At 46.5% G+C, this 16,093-nt stretch overlaps 1 protein-coding gene across 1 annotated transcript; it reads left to right on the top strand.

Annotated features, from left to right (window-relative positions):
* The first annotated feature begins 1,833 nt into the window (after positions 1-1,833).
* Positions 1,834-14,701, top strand: LOC133491819 (reticulon-4 receptor-like 1). Its single transcript, XM_061803447.1, has 3 exons — positions 1,834-1,911; positions 9,472-9,926; positions 12,086-14,701. Exons 1-3 carry the CDS (start codon positions 1,899-1,901, stop codon positions 12,950-12,952), a joined length of 1,335 nt encoding a protein of 444 aa, XP_061659431.1. The 5' UTR covers positions 1,834-1,898; the 3' UTR covers positions 12,953-14,701.
* The last annotated feature ends 1,392 nt before the right edge of the window (positions 14,702-16,093 follow it).

The following is a 16,093-nucleotide window of genomic DNA, read 5'->3' as shown; positions in this document are numbered from 1 at the left end:
TTAAACTGTGAGAACCAACCAGTTGTGGTCGTGCTAATTGTGTTGAAATCCTCAAGTGGCAAACAGTCTGGTTGATCGGTTCTGCCGACCGCGGTGCAGGGAAGCGACGCGACCGCAGAACCTCTTCGCCGGAAATGTCGGCCGTGCCCAGCCGTACACCAATCGGTTGCTCTAAAGGTCGTCAAAAGGTTGTGGAGGTCGCGCGGCCCGTCAGTCATTCATCTGCGACATTTGTCGTTTGAATATACGTTTGAATCCGTTTTGTTGGTTAATCACATCCACAACAGTGATGCAAATTGACATTTCGCATTAAATTTTAGCAGCAAGGTAGCAGACCTCCTTTTCCAATCCAGTAAAACCTCAGTTTTTGAACATCCCCGTTTTCAAACGAAAATTTCAAGATTTTTTTGTTTCTGTTTTGGAACGAAAATCGGTACTCGAATGCCCCCGACAAAATCCGGAAATAACATTGCCAGACCACCTGACCCACGACGCGCTTTGTTATTGTCTATTCGAACGCACCCCGAAAAAACGCGGAAATAACAGGTTACAAAGTGTTTTTCTTCTTATGGAGGACGACCGCATGACCCCCCCCAATCACGACTCCAAAGAAGGCAAGTTGCTTGTTTAAAGTTATTCTGCACTTTTGTTACTTAAAAAAAAAGTTTACAAGGCTGGGGGCCGAGTCTCTACAGATACGGCAACGCACTCCCAGCCTAGCGTAATCTACTGCTAAAGCACACATTTTAAGGAAAAAATAAAGATATTTCATTATGTAAAGTATTTAAACTATACATGTATTCCTACTATGCAGTTTATTATCAGGAAAAGCTAAATAAAAAGCTTTAAAAAGCCCAATTTTGTAGGCTTGGAATGCAATATTTCTTTTTCCCTTCATTGAAATGGGAAACATCAATTTGGTTTTCGAACAATTCACCTCCGTTCCAGAAAACGGTTCGTGGTCGAGAACCAAGGCGTCACCGTATATGGTTTGTTTGAACATTCTGGATTCAAATATGCGTTTAATTCTCTTGATGTTGATTTCTGTTCGTCTAATTATGGCCAAGCATTATTTCATGTTCAAATCATTTATTTGCGGCACCGTGGAGCAGCTGTAAAGCGTTGGCCTCACAGTTCTGAGGACCGGACCAGATCAAGCAGCAGCTAGAATATATAAAGTCAAACAAGAGACTTTACTAAATTCTTCAACGGTTGAAATGATTATTATGTTGACGTTATTCTACACAGAAAGGCTTGTGCCCAGATTTGAGCTAAGAACTGCGAGGCACACTTGCTAACCACTTGTCCGCCTCAACGATAAAGCGCTTCGATGTCGTGCGGCGGTGTACCTAATAAAGAGAAAGGGGCGGGGAGGGAGGGAGGAGCAAGCCAAAATATTAGGAACAGACGATCAACTTTGTTTGAATTTACACAGTGGATGGAGTACCTAATAAGTGACCACCAATTTAAAAAAAAATAATAATAATGAGGAATGATCAGAGGGTCAGAATATTAGGAACGGCAGTGACTGCATTTTGACATCGGGTGTTCCGAGATGGTGTGCTTAATAATGTGGCCACCGGTTTGACGAAAACAACAGGAGAGGTAGGGACGGAGAGAGAGAGAGAGAGAGAGAAGGAGAGAGGGAGGGATGGATGGATGAGGGAGGAGTGGCGCAGCAGCTGGCGCGCCGAGAGTCCGCACGAGAGGACGAAGAAGCTGAGGAGGATGACGCTGGCGGCGGCGCACTTCATCACATAAAGTCCCGCCGTTTGCCGTTTGTCGGGAGAAATTTCCCCCAAAAAAGTCACTCGGAGGCGGCGGACGGCGCCATCGCTTCACTTTCACCGACGAGGGAAGGAGGAGCATGCTGCTCCCGTGCGGACCAACATTCTAGAATGTTCACACGCCGTAAGTCCCGCTACGAACACTCTGTGTGTGTGTGTGTGTATGTTGTGTTTTGGTGCGCGCCGGATCACTTTAGGCCAGGTGTCAAACGTACGGCTCGCGGGCCACAATTGACCCACAGCCAGAGGCATCCAATTTGCTGTTGCTGTATTTTCAGTAAAGACAACTGCCATTTCTAATTTTATCTACCAAAGGGTGCGCTGACCACTTAAAGCAGAACTAAGAGATCAATTCAATTGTCATCCATCTCGTGGGCCGCCACAATGGGTAATATCGCCCTCTGCTGTCGACCGAGATTTCTGTCGCGCTTGTGTTGCGAACGTCAGGTGACCAAATCTGGAAAAACAAGTTCGCAGCCGGACTCCTCGTGTATACCGGCTAACTAACAAACTAAATTACTCCTTTTTAAAACAAGCCTGTGCGGACTAACTGACTAAGAGTTCTTTGAACTTTCCGAAGTACTCTTCTGTAACGAGCCATCGGTGCGGGGGAGGACCCAAATGCAGGACCCCGAGGCAAAGGCATAATGTAGAGCGGGTTTTTATTTCAGAACCCGGTGCAAACTCGATGAACTGGCAAATCCGCGTGTCGAAAACTCCACCATAAATACTTGGTCAATCGACGTGCCGAATGCGCAACATCTCTGACGAGTGCCGGAGGTGACCGGGCCACGCCCCTCCTGTCAGCGCTAATGACATCGTCACTCGGCGGGGTCTTTACCCCCAGACCTGGGAACTTTTTGCATCACCTTTGTGTGTTTGGACCAAGGGGATTGTTGTCTAAATGCAGTTCTAGGGTAAAATGAAGTGCCTGATTGTGGCGGGAGTAGTTTTGAGAGGTGTATGACTCTTCGAGGATTCATGTATTTCATTGGAGTATCTTAGTACCAAAACAAAACGTTCCTGGAACTTGAGGTAGAACTAGAAAGTTGTTTAAAGGAACTATGATCTAAATTTGGTTTGAGGCTCATTTACAGAGGTCAAAAGAAGGCCCTGCTTGTGGCACTTCCAATAGGTCCAGGAACGGTGGCAGCGGGCCTTTTTCAAAGAACTCAAAGTTCCTGGAACTTCAAGTGGAACCAAAAACTTATGGGGGACTGTTTTTGTAGCTAGACCGCAGAGGCAATGTTTAGCAAGATCACAGTAAGACACCGCTGATGGGGCTTGTGCTTCCAAAAAGTCCCGGTCCTTTTCGGATGAGGTCTGCAGGGCCAAACAGATTTCTTGTACCAGAAACTAAAAGTTGCCGCTCCAGAAAAAAAAAAAATATATACATTCTGCTTAATAGATTTTTCTGTTTAATATCTTTTGAGACTTGCTTAAAAATAGAAATAGTCTGTCCAAGGGTCGAATTGTGCTTCTATGACGATCATCATCACTCAAACGCACACCCACACACACAACAGGAAGTGACATCACATTCAACCCACCACTTTTTTTTTTTTAAACTGTATGACAACTTAGCAATTGACTTGAGGCTTTAAGATGGCCGCAGTTCGACCCCGGAAGAGACCATTTCTGTTTTTGCATTATCTCCCATGGTAGAAAATAGCTCAGAGCAGATTGTTGGAATTTTCTATGCATATACAGTATTATTATTATTATTATTTTTTTTTTTTTTGAGGCGTCAAGTCTCTCCTCACTCGCTCTCTCACACACACACACGTACACACTTGAGGAGGTGCTCAAGTCGTCATTTATCCTGTAAAGCACAGCGACTTGTGGAGGTGCACCAGCCGGCTAAAAATAGATGCTGGCGCATCACAGGAAGCGCAACAAATTAGGAGAAGAAGATGAAAAAAAAAAACGTGCATTTGTGTGTGCGCGCACGTCCGTCCGAAATACATGTATCAATTTTTGTGCTCAGGCCAAGGCCGCGTCTAACATAAAGCCATCTTGTGGCATCTTGGTGGAAAGGAACTTTGAGCTTTCGTTTAGTCAGGCCTTAGCATTGTTTAATTGAAAGAGAGTGCTTTGCCGCCATCTTCTGGCTTCTATGAGCAATTACAAACCTTACTGAGCAGCCACCAATTGTTTTTATGTCTTCGCAGCAGCGAATAACAACTGAAAATTGTTTTAATGAGATCATTAGCTTCATGTGGAAGTGTGTTTAACTAACTGACAGCCCGATTGAGTGATATACAGTAATAACTGTGTAACAACTATGTAACAAACTAACCAGCCCGAACTAAATAACGTACCAATGGACTGACAAAGCAGCCAACTAAATAATAAATGACTGACTGACAAGCAACCAAAAAAGTAACTGAACGACTTTACCATGAGCAAACATACTCTGTAGTTTGATCATTTTGTGTTCCCAAGTGTCCCAGTGGAATATTCGCGGGGAGTTTCGGGCACTGAGCCCTCCGAGGCTGTCAGCCTGGAAACCGGCCGACATTAATCTCCTTAAGCCGTTGCCGCGTCACGCAAAGTCCACAGCGGCTTGTCGTTCCCTTTCGCTCCGTCGAGCTCAGCGCACTGGTGAGAGCTTCATCATCATGATGATCCTCATCATCCTCGTCGTCGTCTTCGACATCAGCTTCAATTAGCGCGTGAGGAAAGACGCTTAGCGGGCACTTTCTGTCCGCTCTACAATCGCTATGCTTGTGTTCTTTGCTGCCGTGTGTTCGTGTGACCAACCCGTAAACCAAATAAACACATTTTACACACGCACACACACAATTACTGTAATGCAGGGGTGTCAAACTCAATTTTTGTCGCCGGCCACATTGTAGTTCCGGCTTCCCTCAGAGGGCCGTTGTGACTGTGAAAAATTAAAAATATTTGTTTCATCCTATTTACATCAATTTATCAACCACTTTTGGAATCAGAAATCAAGGGCATTGTGTTTTTCAACTGGTAACACACAAATGCTTGGAATATCTCAACTTCATCATTTGTGATTATGACAATTTGAAATTTTGGTACAGATTTTGCAAGAATCATAAAAATTGACACTCTAGATTTGGCTCCGCGGGCCACATAAAATCACGTGGAGGGCCGAATCTGGCCCCCCGGGGCTTGAGTTTGACACCTGTGTTGTAACATCAACAACCTTCTGGTTAAGTTCACTGATCTAAAAATAAAAAAAGACTGTATTGCGCATACATATTTAGTAACGTGTCGATTGGTTGAAGCCAGTTGGCCGCCATCTTGGTACTCCCAGAACCTGTGGCGGACATGGTTTACAGTTTGGATTATGGCGGGGGTTTTCCTCAAAGTTTGGCATGTAGAATTAAAACTGCTCGTGTGAGCTTGACATTTTTTCAATTCTGGTTTGATTCGGCTTGGTAAGCCAAAAAAGGCGAAGTGCAAAGGAAAGAACATGGAACACCGTGACTAGCAAAAAACCTCGCATATAACCGAGGGCCCGATTTCAGTGACGCCTTAACTTTTCCCAAAATACGCTGTGAAGCACTATCATCATAACATAGCAAAAAACTAAGCATTTTTTAGTCATAAAAACATAACATTTTCAGTCAATCAGATATATATATATGGAAATAAGGACTCGCAATGGGAAAATACATGCTAAACGCTAAAAGTTCATTTGTTGTCTCTGCAACGTCCTATTTCAGACAGAAAATTTCAGCTTGTTTCCTTGCATTTGAAAATCAAATTCAATTTGCAGAGTTCTGTATTATGAAATACATAAAAAATATCACAGAAAATGTGTTTTCTTGCTTATCCGCTGATGAAGTTTGGGAAAATATTGACATAATTGATATTTTCCGCGAAAAACCGTCAGCCTGTAAAAGTGAAGCAGAGAGTGAAGAGTGAACAACAACAGCTAGAAACAAAACTTTGTTCAAGTGAATTAAGCTCATCAGAAAAAAAAAACTTTACAAACAAACTTTAACAGTGTCAAAGTAAATCTTTCCAACTTACCTGTGGAATGTTTTCTCACAGCCACGAAACTGGCGATCAACGCACATGTCGGCGTGGTTGTTTTGGGAGTATCAAGATGGCGGATGGCGACGTCACTTTTGGTAGCCAATGAGTTATCGAGTCTTATTTTTTTAGATCAGTGGTACAGTTCAGCAAGTGTCAAAGCATAGAGGCTGTATTGAAAACAAAAGAAACAAATGGAAAAAAAAATCAACCAAATAAACAAAGTAACAAATCAAATAAATAACCAACAAATTTACTAATTGAAAAATCAATCAAATAATGAACCAACTAACCAAAAACAACAACAACAAAAAACAAGTAACCAACCAGCTACAAACTAATCGTAGCCAAATAAATACAAAAACAACCGACTAATTTACATGCTGTGGATTTCCATGTGTACGTTAAAGCCTTGTCCTTTATTAGTATGCATCTGGTGGCTGTGGCCCCGCCCCTTTCGGGCTCCCAGGTAGGCTCGTTATGGTGCCAGGCCAGCTGCTAATTAGCGACTTTTAACGAGCTCCTCAATGGCTCCCTCGAGACCCCCCCCCCACCGCTCCCCGTCCCGTCCCACTTTTGCATATCAACACGCAAACACTAAAGTGTTGTTTTCTCGCTGTTGAAACGCCTCATTTAGGGGAGGGGGAAAACTTTCGGCCAATCGGAAGCCAGGAAATTATTCATTCGCGGGAAGATAAAAAAAAACAAACATCAGATGGACTCACGTTGACAAATTTGATTGCTCATTGTTTGCAAACTATTTAAAATAAAACATTTCGTACTTGTCGGCATATTTTCTACACAGCAGCTTGATTGACAGCTTCAGAAACGTTGATTGACCGTTTTGTCGAAATCGATCGACGGCTTCGTAAATAGCCCGCAGCGAGCGGCTTGAAAACACGCACGCGTTCATGTAATACGTTCACTTTTGTTTGATTCGATAAAAGGAGACTCGGCTCATTTGCATATTCAAATGAGCGGGAGACATAAGAATGTATGACTTTCAAATGAAGAGCCGGAGGGCAAAATCAATACCGCGGAGCGGGCTACGAAGGCTGCGTTGCCATGGCGACTGTGGTTTGGCAGAAAGCGTGCGCAACTTTATGTAAAACTGTTGCGCACGTGACATTTGTTTACATAAGTTGGGACACGCACGCAAGCCGATGTGACGAGTCCAAAGTTTAACCGGCATGGGGGGGGGAATGAAAGGACTTTTTCAATTTGCTTTCATTATTTGCTACTTGCTCGTTGGTACGTTTGGCCCAGTTTGGGACTTGGTGAAGCAGCATGTGGCTCATTGGAGCGATTGTATGGCAGTACGAGCTCGGTGGTTGAGTATTCGAATATGAACACGTACTGTCTGTTGTCGTGCTAAACAAACGCCTCGTGCGGTTTGTTAGCGTGTTAGCTTAGCAACATGGCGTAGGTGTGCGGGGGAGGAGGCATTCGGGTGTCCCCGGCGACAGTGGGACTCCACGCGCCCGTCCCCAAGGGAAGTGTCCTCATCACACGGTGAAGGTAGCAAGCTATCTGTTCATAATGTGTGTCATTGCGACAGTGAACGCAACACACTTTGTGCAGTGGGACAGTGAACATCCATCCATCCATTTTCTTTGCCGCTTATCCTCACGAGGGTCGCGAGGAGTGCTGGTGCCGACCCCAGCTGTCAACGGGCAGGAGGCGAGGTACACCCTGAACTGGTCGCCGGCCGATCACAGGGCACATGGAGACAAACAGTCGCACTCACAATCACACCTAGGGGCAATTTTAGAGTGTCCAATTAATGTTGCATGTTTTTGGGGTGTGGGAGGAAACCGGAGTGCCCGGAGAAAACCCACACAGGGACGGGGAGAACATGCAAACTCCAGACAGGCGGGGCAGGGATCGAACCCAGATCCTCAGAACTGTGAGGCCTCAGCCTGTGTGCCATATCAATCGAATCGGCCCTCGAATCAGCATTTTTCAGTCAAAGCAAAGCACTGGAATACATATAATAATAATAATCAGAATAATCAGCATCTTTGGTGAGTAGGAGTCCCTCGACCCTTGTCAGGATAAGTGGCTCAGAAAAGTGAGTGGTGAGTACACATTTTGTAATAATATAATAATAATATAATAATAATATGCATGTCATAAGGGCGGCACGGTGAATCACCTGGAAAGCATTGGGCTCGCAGTTCTGAGATCCCGGGTTCAATCCCGGGCCCATCTGTGTGGAGTTTGCATGTTCTCCCCGCGCCTGCGTGGGTTTTCCTCTGGGTGGGCACTCCGGTTTCCGCCCACATCCCAATAACATGCAACATCAATTGAACACTCTAAATTGTCCCTAGGTGTGATTGTGAGTGCGGCTGGTATCTATCTCCATGTGCCCTGTGACTGGCTGGCGACCAGTTCAGGGTGTACGCCGCCTCCTGCCCGTTGACAGCTGCGATAGGCTCCAGCACTCCCTCGACCCTTCTGAGGATAAGCGGCTAAGGAAACGGATAGATGTACGTCATAAATGTTCATACGTTAAGAAGCAGCACGTGCATGGAAAATCCTGATATCCTGCACTGCAATCAAACTTCCCGCGACCCTTGTGAGGATGAGCAGCAAAAAAAAAATGGATGGCCGGATGGATGCAATCAAACTGTGTCGCATTCACCGTTGCGCCGAAATTACACACTGCACTCCGTTCACTGCCACAGTGAAAACACGCGTTGCGTTCACTGTCACAATGGAAAATATCACGTGGCGTCCCGTCCGCGAGGCTCGCGTTATATTTAGCCAGGACGCAAAGTACGAAGAGCGAAGAAGACGGCGGAAAGGAGAACTTAGTGTGGCGGCCATCTATTATTGAGTCCGGCGAGCGTTTTGAGCCGTTGCTCTTCGAGTGTCATCTGTTGCTAAGCAGAACCCCCCCCCCCCCACACACACACACTCAATGATAACGCCACATTCTTGTGTGAAACTGTAAATAAAATATGTATCTGTAGCGTTTAAATGCACAGCGCTTGTGTTGTAGTTTTGCGTGTGCGGGTGCGCGTGAGTTGGGCTTTTCCAAAAGTGTGTTTTTTTGTTTTTTTTTTAATCGAGTCGACTTCAAAGCTGCACACGGGGAGCTGCGGGCTTTTTTGGCGTACGGATGCTAATTGAACCAGGACACACACACACAGATGTACATTAGTAATGCTAACGCACACAAACACACACTTGCAACAAACAACATGAATACCACACACAAATGACAAACGTGGAGGGACGTTACACAACAGGACATTCACCCACTCGCGCGTTCATGAATAAATAACGTGACATGTACAAACGAGTCACAAACTCACAAAGAATTGCACACGTGGGTGCGGACACACTCCAAAAAAAAAAAAAGGAATACAAATATCACATGACTCACGTGCACACAAAAAAACAAAGAAATATGAAACACAAGCGTAGACAGAAACACAAAGTTATATATATGATATGTGCGCACACACAAACATACACAAATAAATGACATACAGGCAAACAGGAAGTGGTAGAACGCTACCATGGTATCATTTTTTTCTTTTCTTCTCTCTCTTCCTGTCACTCGTTTGCTACTCACAGATCACGACTACGTGCTTTTTTTTTTTTTTGTAAATATACATTTTTACTGTCTGGGTTGACAATCCCGTTTTCGCGTCCCGTCCAGGTTGCGGCGGTGCCGAGCTGCTGCTGGTTCTGTGCGGGCTGGACGCCTCGCTGCCGTGCCCGCGCCACTGCATCTGCTACACGTCGCCCAGCACCGTGTCGTGCCAGGCGCACAACTTCCGGGCCGTGCCCGAGGGCATCCCGGCGGACAGCCGGCGTCTCTTCCTGCAGAACAACAAGATCGGGCGGCTGTTGCGCGGGCACTTCCCGCCGGGCGTGGCCATGCTGTGGCTGTACTCCAACAACATCTCCTACATTCAGCCGTCCGCCTTCCACGGCTTCCGGCTGCTGGAGGAACTGGACCTGGGAGACAACCGCCACCTGAAGGCGGTCGCCGCCGACACCTTCCGGGGCCTGGACCGACTCCGCGCCTTGCACCTGTACCGCTGCGGTCTGCTCAGCCTGCCGCCGGGCGTCTTCGCCGACCTCCACGACCTCAAGTATCTCTACCTGCAGGTACGCAAAAGTGCTTGGTTCGAGTACTCTGTACACGTGTATCTTCAAATCATCTTTCCCCATTGAAATCAATGGAAATGCTGTTAATCGGTTCCAAAATTTAAAAAAATCACTAAAACCATTTTTTTTTTCATGGCCAATACCCATTGCCGATTATTAGTAGTCCACGAGAGTCACTGATGCTGTAGTGGTACACACGCCTGCCTTTGGTGCGGGCAGCGTGGGATCGATTCCCGCTCACTGATGGTGTCGATATCTGGCCTGCGACTGACTGGCAACCCGTTCAGGGTGTAGTCCGCCTTTCGCCCGAACCTCGCTTGCAAAGGCTCCAGCTTTCCTGCAACCTTTGTGAGGATAAGCTGCTTGGATAATGACATAGTAGTCAAGGAGGCCGATAACCAATACCTAGAGCCGATATTGATTTATTGAAAAAGGAAAAATTTCGGCATCCAAATTTTGAAAAAGACAAACAACAAACAGGTTCAAGTATTTTTAAACGCTAGACAAAAAGTGCAGGGCGCGCCCGGGCTGGCTCAGCGGCATGTCTTATTAAATGAAAACAAACAAATATAATGCTCCCCAAAAAATTTTTTTATGGGAAATAAAGTTGTCAAAAAACAAGTTATTCTTTCAAATAAGTAAAAATAGAGGGAGTTGTCAAAGTCAGGAGTATGTATTATAAAGAAAAAAACAAAAATTAAAAGCAGCAAATAAATAGTTCCCTGAAGTTAACACAAGCATCAAATATTAATCAGTATAAAATAATGTAGAGAATAAAACAGTTCAAGCATTATAATATACAAAAGAAAGACAATTACAGTGTATTTAAAAGAAGTATATAACTTAAAAATCCACTACCTTAACACTAATACACGATGTAAAACGCCATAGACAAACTAACTAAATTAGTACTGTAATTTATATTGATTATTTATCATTTATTCATTTGTAATACTGTAATATGTACTACATCATTTCATTGATGTTCTAACCCTCTCTTGACAAAAAGGACTATTACTGCACTTTACTGAGCTGTGACCGTCCATGTCCACTATATCGTTGTCTGTACTATACCGCCCCCTGGTGTCCAACGCACGAGCACCAGAAAGAGCAGCACAATTTCATTTGATTTAACCTACAAAATATCAAAACTCTTTATTATCTACATTTTATTTAATTATTATGCTTTTTTTTAATAAATACAATACAATAGAGTGCCATTTTAGTTCTGGGGGGTTTGCAACAGATTAGTGGCTTCTTCATTAAATTCAATGAAGAAAGACAATTTAATTTTACAGTAAACGTGAACTGTTTTCGATAGATACCAGCCGTGCGACGGCTTGTATCGAAGAAATTGGGAGTCGGGTCACGAGTAAAAAAATATACTAAATAAATTATAAATTATTTATTATAATTATTAGAAATTTAGTATACTAAAAAAATGTCAAAATGGAAATACTGCTTTCAACTTTTTTTGGGTAAAAATACAGAAAGTACAGACTCATAAAAGTCAACGTTAGCTATCAAAACGACTTACTAACGTCATCAACAGGCTAACAAATGTACATTAAATTAGCTCATGTAACAACTGGAAAAAAAAAATCTACTTTATGGTTTGTCCCCCCCCCCCCCCCCCCCAGATAATAAAAACCTCTCCCAAGTCCTCACGGCGTGAATGAAAAAAAAAACAACAAACATTTGTCACCGATTGAACGTCAATCCATTTAGGGAGCAGCTTTTAAAAAACGGGCATCTGGCTGAGGAAGTCTGCCAAAGAATGTGCAGAAAATGCTGCAGAAGTCACCAGGAATAATCCATCTCCATCCTGTATCCGGAGGATTATGTGTAATAAATCCGACCATAAATGGGAAAAAATTTTCGTGGGCTACGGCAATCCCTCGCTATTCTCCCAGCCGGGAATACCGCCCCCCCCCCAAAAAAAAGCACTAAAACGAGTAACTGACACCACTTCAAGAAGCGTTAGAAATGCCGACATTAATAATGTAAAGATGGTCGCGATTTACAGATGATTTGATTCTGGAACAAAAGCACCGGAAAGTGAGATTGGTCAGAAAGAGAAACCGGATCATGAATAAGGAAGAGTCCAGATCCCCCCCCACACCCCCAGCCCCTAACCTAACGTTGTGCTTCCTTCTCAGGACAACCAGTTGGAGTTCCTGGAGGACGACCTGTTCATCGACCTGCTGAACCTGAGCCATCTGTTCCTGCACGGCAACCGCCTGTGGAGCCTCCACCGGAACACCTTCCGGGGCCTGGGCGCCTTGGACCGCCTGCTCCTCCACCAGAACCGCATCCAGTGGGTGGATCGGCAGGCTTTTCACGACCTGGGGCGGCTCACCACGCTCTACTTGTTCAACAACTCGCTGACGGAGATGTCGGCGGAGAGCTTAGCTCTCCTGGCTTCCCTCGAGTATCTCCGTCTCAACGACAACCCTTGGGACTGCGACTGCGGGGCGCTGCCTCTTTGGGACTGGCTGCGGAACTTCCGAGGCTCCAGTTCTTCATTGGTCTGCGTTTCGCCTCCGGAGTTGGAGGGGAAAGACCTGAAGATGCTGAGGAAGGAGGAGCTGCCCACTTGTCTAAAGGGAGAGGACGGGGAAGGCGGCGTCGCCGCCGGCGCCGATTCGTTGAACCACCTCAATCGTCACCGGAACCGTCACAACCAACACCAGCGACCGTACCTGCCCCACGGTGACCAGCACAACGTGCCGCCGCCCTCGACCTTGCCACGACCACCCAAGGGGGGCCGTGGGAACTGCACCAGGCGGGGGCGCAAGGCCAAAGCGGGGCCCAATGAAGTGCGGCCGCTCGGCGAGAGGAGGGGGAAAGACTTTGGGGGGAAACGTGACGGGTTGATCGGAGCCAAGAGGAAGAACAAGTGTTTGCCGAGAACTTCGGTGGGGCCGCCCAGTGGGGTCCAGAGGGCCACTAACGCGGTTTCGACACCCTCTGCTGGGGCCTTTTTCTGTTTAGCTCTGCTAGCGTCGCTGCTAACTCTGCACTGACCCAAGACTCGGACTTCTTTGTTCGAACCTTGTGAGAGGAACTCACAAGTCTATTGTGGAGAGTACAAAGGCCCAAAACGTGTACCGTGCACAGTCCGGAATTTGTCCGATTTTCATTTTGGACGTGTCTCAGTCAGGGAAAATAAAGGACTCCTACGACGTCCGACGTCATTTAGGTCACCCACAAAGGTTGAATGGAGGCCAGCGGACCTGTTCTTGTTTCAGCTTTCCTCCAAAATGCTTCTTCAGTTCTTTATTTTAGGGGTGGCGTTTCCCTAAAAATGGCTCTTGTGGCTGTCCTGCGCCAGCCATAACTGGCGACGAAAACAACACTACGAAATTGTGAGAGTCCACATTGAAGATTTAGAACTGAAGAATCCTTTGAACAAAAACAAAAACCCAGCTTCCTTGATTCAACTTTTGCGGAGTACGATTTCGCGGTGCACAAAGGACTCGTGCTGTCCAGTGGGAGTGCCTAACAAGGACCTCAAGCTTGGAGACTCACGTCAAAGTTCTCAAAAAGGCTTTCCTAAACCCCAGATCTTGGACGCTGGAACCACGAATGGACTGCTTAGCCACATTTAATTTCTTGGGACCTTGGTTCCTGGCCCAGGTCATATTCCTGGTTGTTGTCATGGTCCTGGCCAGAGTCACGGTCTTGCCTGTCGATCGTGGTTACGGTCCACGGTTTCGGACGTAGGTCTTGGGCCTGGTTTTTGCTCTTTGATTACGAGCTCAAAGATTTTGTGCGTTTGTTCATTAATGTTGAGAAGAACGCTGGAGGTCATCTGGGACGCTTGCGGTGATGTGTGATCATCTCGCTTGGACCTTCTTTCCTATCAGGAGGAGTTTGCAAAAGACGAAATCCTGTTCTCGTTTCTCCTCCCTCTTTTCACCTGTACTCTCCCCTCATCTCCTCCATCTCTCTTTTGATTTTCGCTCCCTTCTTCGTCCTGTCCTGCTCCTCTCCACCTCCACCTTTTCTTTTCCACGTCACCCTGTTCTCTCCATCTTCTCCCGTCGGACCACCGGCTGTCACCGCTGTTACTCACCATCCTCCGTCTTCACCTTCCCCCTTATTACCATCCTCCGCTTTCACTTCCCATCTTCTCCAGTTTAACTTCCTCTCCCAATCTTTTGTTTCCTCCCTTTCAGCTGGTAAAGCGTTGGCCTCACAGTTCTCAGGTCCCGGGTTTGATCCCTTACCCGCCTGCGTGGCGTTCACGTGTTCTCCCCGTGCCCGCGTGGGTTTCCTCGGGGCATTTTGGTTTCCTCCCACATTCCAAAAACATGCAATCGGACACTCTAAATTGGCCCTAGGTGTGATTGTTTGTCTCTATGTGCCCTGCGATTGGCTGGCGACCAGTTCAGGGTGTACCCCGCTTCCTGCCCGTTGACAGCTGGGATAGGCTCCGGCACTCCCCGCCACCCTTGTGAGGATAAGCGGCAAAGAAAATAGATGGACGGATGGATGTTCCTCCCGTTCCATGTCCTCGAGCATCATATTTTCCGCTCTTCCTTTCTCCACCGTCTTCCTCTCCTATCTTCTCGTTTCACCACCTCCATTTTCCTCCATGTCAACCGTCCCCACCTCCCTCCCTCTGTGTTCCCTTCTTACCTCCACCGTCACCTCCTCTCTTCTCCCTCCACCCGTACACAGACGCAAGTACACGTTGTTTCTAAATAAAAAATAAACAGGTGTCCTCAAACGACTGCGTCCTGCTGTGTGTTTGTGTATAATAGCCCTGCTAATAAATGAGACCCGAGGCACATTGGTAATAAGCCAAAGAGAGAAAATAATTGGCAAAAAAAAAGAAGAGAAAGAAGTATTTGGGCCTCTCTGGTGTCCTACTTTCGCTGTCATATCAAATATGCAGCAGACTCACACCCGCACGCGCACACACAGAACACTCACGTGTTGTTGTCAGGGCGTATTAGTGGTGAGGGGGGGTGTCATGTCAAAGGATGTTAGCATTAGCAATGTTAGCGTTCCGCCGTTACTTTCTTCGCGGGGTATGAGGAGGCCCGGCGGTCCGGTGGGAGGGAGAGACGGAGGGCGATGGCAGTGGAAAAAGTAGGAGGACGGCGGAGGAAGATGTAGAGTTGGAGAAAGGATGGGCGGCGGATGAAGAGATGGCAAAAGAAGAGAAGGCAATGATAATAGACTGCAACAGGTATCAAGAGTTCAATTTCAAGCGACAGGTCACCGATGGTGTAGTGGTACACACGCCCGCCTTTGGTGCGGGCAGCGTGGGGTCGATATCTGCCCTGCGACTGACTGGCGACCAGTTCAGGGTGAAGTCCCCCTTTCGACCGAAGCTAGCCGGGATGGGCGCCGGCTTTCCTGCAACCCTTGTGAGGATAACCGTCTTGGATCATGACGTGACTTTGCAGGATTTTTTTTCAGTCGGACATTCCCATCAAGCTCGATCTCACTGAACTAAAACATTTAACAAGATCCCTTCACCAGATGAATACTTTTCATAATCTTTCTTATCGCTCCGTGCGTGCGTGAGAGACGGAGAAACTGGAGCAGTCCTCGGGAGGCAGCGGCCATGTTCTCGTTAAGGCTTTCAATTAAAGCCTGCAGACTTCCTGCTTGTCCATCAAAGGAAAGCGACGAACACGCAAAGAAGACCGCGGTCACGGACGTCCGAATGAATCGGATCCACTGTACGTGGTGGCGTTTTTCAACACAAACGGTGCAGCAAGACACGTAGATAAACAATGCCACAACGGTCAGATATTCTTCATCCTCAGCGAAGAATGACTGGAATATTACTCTGGCTTTCAGAGGAGGAATTTGTGTCCATTTTAGCCCCCCCCCCCACGCCCCCCATATTGTAAAACAGTCAAATGTTCTGCCTGGAATTCATTTTTAAACGTTATAGGGACAAAAAAAAAAGATATTTAATTCATCCATCCACCCATTTTTCAAGCCACTGATCCTCACGAAGGTCACGGGAGTGCTAGAGCCACCTCAAGCTATCTTCAGGCAGGAATTGGGGGTCACCCCGAACTGGTCGCCAGCCAATCGCAGGGCGCACCGAACACTTCATGGCAATTTAGAGTCTCCAATAAATGCAGGCATGTTTTTGGGGAGCAGAGTGCCCACATGGAGAAAAGCCACACAGGCAGAGA

The sequence above is a fragment of the Syngnathoides biaculeatus genome, chromosome 18 (genome assembly GCF_019802595.1).
Source record: "Syngnathoides biaculeatus isolate LvHL_M chromosome 18, ASM1980259v1, whole genome shotgun sequence".
NCBI classification, from domain to species: domain Eukaryota; kingdom Metazoa; phylum Chordata; class Actinopteri; order Syngnathiformes; family Syngnathidae; genus Syngnathoides; species Syngnathoides biaculeatus.
The sequence above is the reverse complement of the archived record's forward strand: the minus strand, read 5'-3'. Positions and strand labels throughout refer to the sequence as shown.

What these genes read in the sequence shown, in the direction of transcription:
- LOC133491819 (XM_061803447.1), top strand. An exon ending in TCAAGTATCTCTACCTGCAG is followed by an intron (nt 9,927 to 12,085) that starts GTACGCAAAAGT and finishes CTTCCTTCTCAG; the next exon opens with GACAACCAGTTGGAGTTCCT.